Here is a 4,934-nt window from a genome sequence, read left to right on the forward strand (position 1 = left end):
TAAATTAATTTACTAAATTACTAAAATTAAATAAACTAACTAAAAATTACGTTAGTAAATTATTTATTTTTGTGTTTATTTATTTGAAATTTGAAATTATTTTTACAACAATTAATTTAAATTTTAGCATTGCAATATGATTTGGCTGTTGAAAAAAGTCGATAAAAATTTAAAAATTATTTTCTTCAATTCTCTCACTATAAAATTTAACATATTATATACATTTTTTTTCCAAATTTGCTAATAATAATTAATTGTTCCAAATGCCAGGTTAGCCATGAATTTCCTACGATTCGTATTACAATTTTAATTTCACGATAACGTCGAAATAGAAGTTCTTCATCCAAGTTTAATTGCGAGCAGACCGCACAATCGTCGCGATAGTGCCATGGGCTGTTATCGATAAAACGAAGCGGCAGAGCTGATAAAAGCGACATGGTCCGGAGAAAATACCGGCGAGAATAAGGCAAAACTCAAGGATCCCCGCAACAGGTCCCGTAAAGTAAATTCGAGGCTTGGCGCTTCGCACACGCTCTGTTAATTGTGTTTGTACGTTGAGGCGACAAGCTGTACTTTGCGCGCGCCGCGCAAATACACTTGGACCGAAATTGCAGTGCTTTCTATCTGCAATAATAATTACGACTGCAGTCTTGAGTAAAGTCAAATAGATACGGACAAATTACCGCGGCGTAAGAGGATTAGGAGAGGGGAATTGAAATTTCGTCCTGGTACATCGTCATATTATTTTTCGCTGGCACGATAGCGGTATTACAATACGCGCGATTTGATCGTGTCGGAAGAAGTTCATACTAGAAAAAAAAAGTCATTGATAAGAGGTATTGTACTTTCAAGAATTCATTCCGACCTTAAATATAATGCATGCAGTTTGATTAATGTTTAAATTAATCAGATTTTTCATTTGCAATGAAGTGACGTGCATAAAAGGTATTAAAGCGTAGATATACTTTCACGGACATAACAAAAGAAACGATAAAGCCACGCTGAAAAAGATTTACCATAAATTCTTGCAACATGTCCGGTATAATGTACTACAACTCCGAACGAGTAGCTAACTTTGCTCACGTTGCAGAATACATTTCATTTTTGCGGAAATAGAGCACACCCGCTCATACCCGCGTGCGCGCGCGGTCTAATAAATTCATTTTTCAAAAATTAAGGTAGGCGGTGGAAACAGATGTAATATGACGTTAAAATACGTAGTTTATAATAAAATATATATTATGCACACCGAAAAATGCATTTTATTTTAACAACATACTTTTCATAATATCATTAATTCCATCTCCATATTTTACCAAAACATTACTTGCGTGTTTTTAATGTAACGGTTAGCAAAACATAACAATGCGAATTATTTTTTTTTTTTAACTTATTTTTGATCGATAATTATTGTTCACCTGTTTTCTTAACTTTTATAAAAGTTTATGAAGACCGGTATATGTTCTCTACAAACTTCAGCGAACTGGAAAAAAAGGGAAACGTGACCGTTTGATGTATCATCGTAGCATATGTTTGCGTATAGTTCCAAGGTATTTCCACCGATTTAACAGAGATTCCCTAATTCGGCTGACTTTTGAAGCGGCTTGGCACGAACGCAAACCAGCGGTGACCGCTCACCGCGCACTCGATTCGTTAATTTCGTTTGCAATTCCAGGTCGGCCTCGCGCGACCCCGATCGCTGACCCTCAAACGCGCTGTGCCGAGGGAATGGAAAAAAAGTTTCGCCGCAAATTTGCTTTGCTCGCACAACCGATATTCGAGAACGCGAGAGAGAGAAAAACAGCCGTTTCGCCCGTCAGACAGACCGACGCCGAAGAATCTAAAAAAACATGGGCTGCTCTTTCCTGTCTTCTCTGCGTTATCAGAGTTATTTACTTCAGCGCTAACCACGTTTCACTAAATAAATAAATCCTAATAGACAAACGAGTCTCGGCGTAAATGAATTCTGATAAATCTTCAGCGACACTTAATTAAAACCGTATTAAATAAGCACGGATGAATTAAAATCATATTAATTAAATAACGACCGATCATTCTCACGTATATCTCCAGTGCTATTTTATTACGCGGGCACGTTCGAAATACGGTTCGAATACGGTGGAATATCAGAGATCCGGAAAATTATAATAATACGAGGAGAGACAATCTGCGGAACTTGATATTCTCGTTCTCATTATTATTAGACATCAAAATTAATCCGATACGAAGACGAAAAGAAGTCGAATGAAGGGCAGCATATATCGATGGAAGAACAGCTCGTCTGTTTCACTTCACCACCTTCGCGAGTGTACGATTACACTTCGCTAGAGTTACGCGAACGCGATTAATTAAGCGACTTAAATTACATCGCGTGTGCAGCGCGAATGTATACGCGGTATATCTGATGCGGAGAGTTGTGAATTTTTTTGTTTTTAATGCAAACGATGTCGGTTAACCGGCCAATTACATGACCGTGCCACGTGAAAACCTCGTGGAAAATGCAACGCGCGGAAATGCGAACAGTTATTGTTGCCCGCCAACTAAAATGCCAATGTTGACGGTGCTAAAGTAATCGCGATATACGTATGTATACGTATATTGAAAAATACTTTCGGAAATACGTCTATGGTTCCGTATTGATTGTTTAGTACCGTGCAATATTGACGTTTAATCAAGATAAAGTTTATTGCCGTTGCGGCGCAGTTATATGCGCAGGCCGCAGTATTTAAATGCGAGCGAAACGTCAAGGATGAAACGGGCTGTCGAATACTAGATAATACTCGTGGCGCGTATCGGACAAGGACTGAGCGACATAAATAATACGTTGGAAATTTCCGCGAAAATCATGTTCGCGGAAGGCGATATCGTGTTTCACGACAACGTGTTCGCGCATCGATGGAAAAAAAATAGGTAAATATTCGCCTTTTTACCGCGGTCCTCCCGCGGATTCCGATGAGAATGAAAATATCGATTGCAAAGCGTGCACGTGAATATCGATTTTGTCTGTTTGCCGCTAATAATGTGGCTTTTTTAAACACGGAAATATCCACGGGTATTTTTCGAAAATTCGCCGCACGGAAATGTGTTATGCAAAATTGGAAACTGACGTTGAATAACGTATAGTTCGTAAAATCCCACGTTAACATTAGCTGGCTGTAAGAAATAATTCTTGATGCAATTACATTTCACTGCAAGAGAAACACGAACGCGCGAGCTTGACGTTGACATTAGAAATCCCAAGCGTAAGAAAAGTTTACTGGGAAAGAGCGAACGCGACAACGATTGCAACGAGCGCAAAACCTTGACGTTTCGTGCGTACAAATACACGAAGTTGGAAAAAAAAATACTCAACAGGACCGCGGAATGAAAGCGCGAAATATCGGAGACTAGAGACTGCAGGATGAGTTGAGTTATCAATATAACGCGCTTTTGCGATGAAAAACTGTCGCAATATATATATACAAGTGTGCGCAATATACATATATATGTATCGATTTGTCTTTTTTTTTTAATTTCTCATAACAATCACCCTGTCGTAACGGAAAGAGGTATAGTGCAACATTCACCATCCGTGAAATTCAACTGTAGCTTGATTCGCAAAAAAAAAGCAAACGAGGAAAAATACTGGGAAACGTACGTTTACATTTCGTATAGATCTTTCTAATGCAACGTAGACTTTTTGTCTATGAAAGAAATTACACGAATGAGAAAGGAAAATCCTTCTCGTTCTAGAATTAGCCTCTCAAGAATAAACAATACGTACATAAATTAAAGCAGAAAAATAATGTAGAATATATCGCTTATTTACCACAATAACATAACTCAAAAATTGAGAAAAATATATAAGAGGAAAAGAGAAAAACATATTTTCAAAGAATATACAGTGAGTGCAACAAATATTCGTACAGAGAAAATATTTTTTAAAAAAACTTTATTTTTAAAAAGTAAATATTATTCAGTGAGAAATAAGTCATCGAATTAATGCCGAATCGATATCGATACGATGATTTCAACACCAATTCGATTCGATGTTTAATTGCTAACATCATTTCTTGCTGCTAATTAACAATTTATTCATAAAAAATACAATAGACTGTTTCGTAAAATTATATATATCAAAAAGATGTATTAATTATAGAAAATATATCATCTGAAAAAATAAGCAAAAATTAAAAATTCTATTATTTGGATCCTCAAAAATTTGTAGTCGAGAGATTTAGCTTCTAAAATCAGGAATATATGTAAAACTCGTTTGCTTATATTAGAACAGAATATACTTATTGTATAAAATTGCTAATTAATGTTTATTTTTTACAAATAAGACTTTTTTTATAAAAAATTTCCTTGTAATATACTTTTTGCTCTCTCTGTATTTTCATTCCCCTACAATCAGTTATTACACCAAAATTGCATTTCAAAATTAATGTAACAAAGTTTTAATAATTTAAACTCATTTTTTGGGAAAAGTTTGTTACTTTTTAGTTGTAAGTCGTTGTAAGAAATGAGCAATATTTGATTTTGACATTAGACATTACTTGCTTAAAATAATTGTAATAAAGTTAATTGTAGTTAACAACGTATTGTTATATCACGAGAACGAGAATCTGTTTTCATTGTCAAACCATACAGATACAACGAATAAGTGTACAAACATGCCACGTGATTTCATTCGTATTTACCGAATTATCGTCGTCGCTAAGCAATCAACATCGATTCGACACAAAGCACGCATAACTGATCGGCTCATCTCTACCGAGATAACAACTCGTATATTAACATCGACGCGTTCCAGTGATTGTCAGTGAATAATTAATCATGAACAGGAACAAAGGCGCCACTCCAGATCTACAGGCAGCCGTATGCCGTATGCCGACAAGCTGTAATATTTACAAGCATACACACGATGGAACACGATGTTTTCAGAATTATGTCCG

General features: G+C 36.0%; 1 protein-coding gene across 1 annotated transcript in view; it reads right to left on the minus strand.

The window, feature by feature from the left end:
- LOC105618862 (muscle M-line assembly protein unc-89-like) overlaps window positions 1-1,034 on the minus strand; it is a 54,858-nt gene extending 53,824 nt beyond the window's left edge. The window contains exon 1 of the mRNA XM_012200396.1: window positions 1,017-1,034. Within this exon, the coding sequence (XP_012055786.1) occupies window positions 1,017-1,034 (18 nt within the window). The remainder of the gene's footprint in view (window positions 1-1,016) is intronic.
- Window positions 1,035-4,934: the final 3,900 nt, after the last annotated feature.

The sequence above is a fragment of the Atta cephalotes genome (assembly GCF_000143395.1).
Source record: "Atta cephalotes unplaced genomic scaffold scaffold00018, whole genome shotgun sequence".
In the NCBI taxonomy this organism is placed as follows: Eukaryota; Metazoa; Arthropoda; class Insecta; order Hymenoptera; family Formicidae; genus Atta; species Atta cephalotes.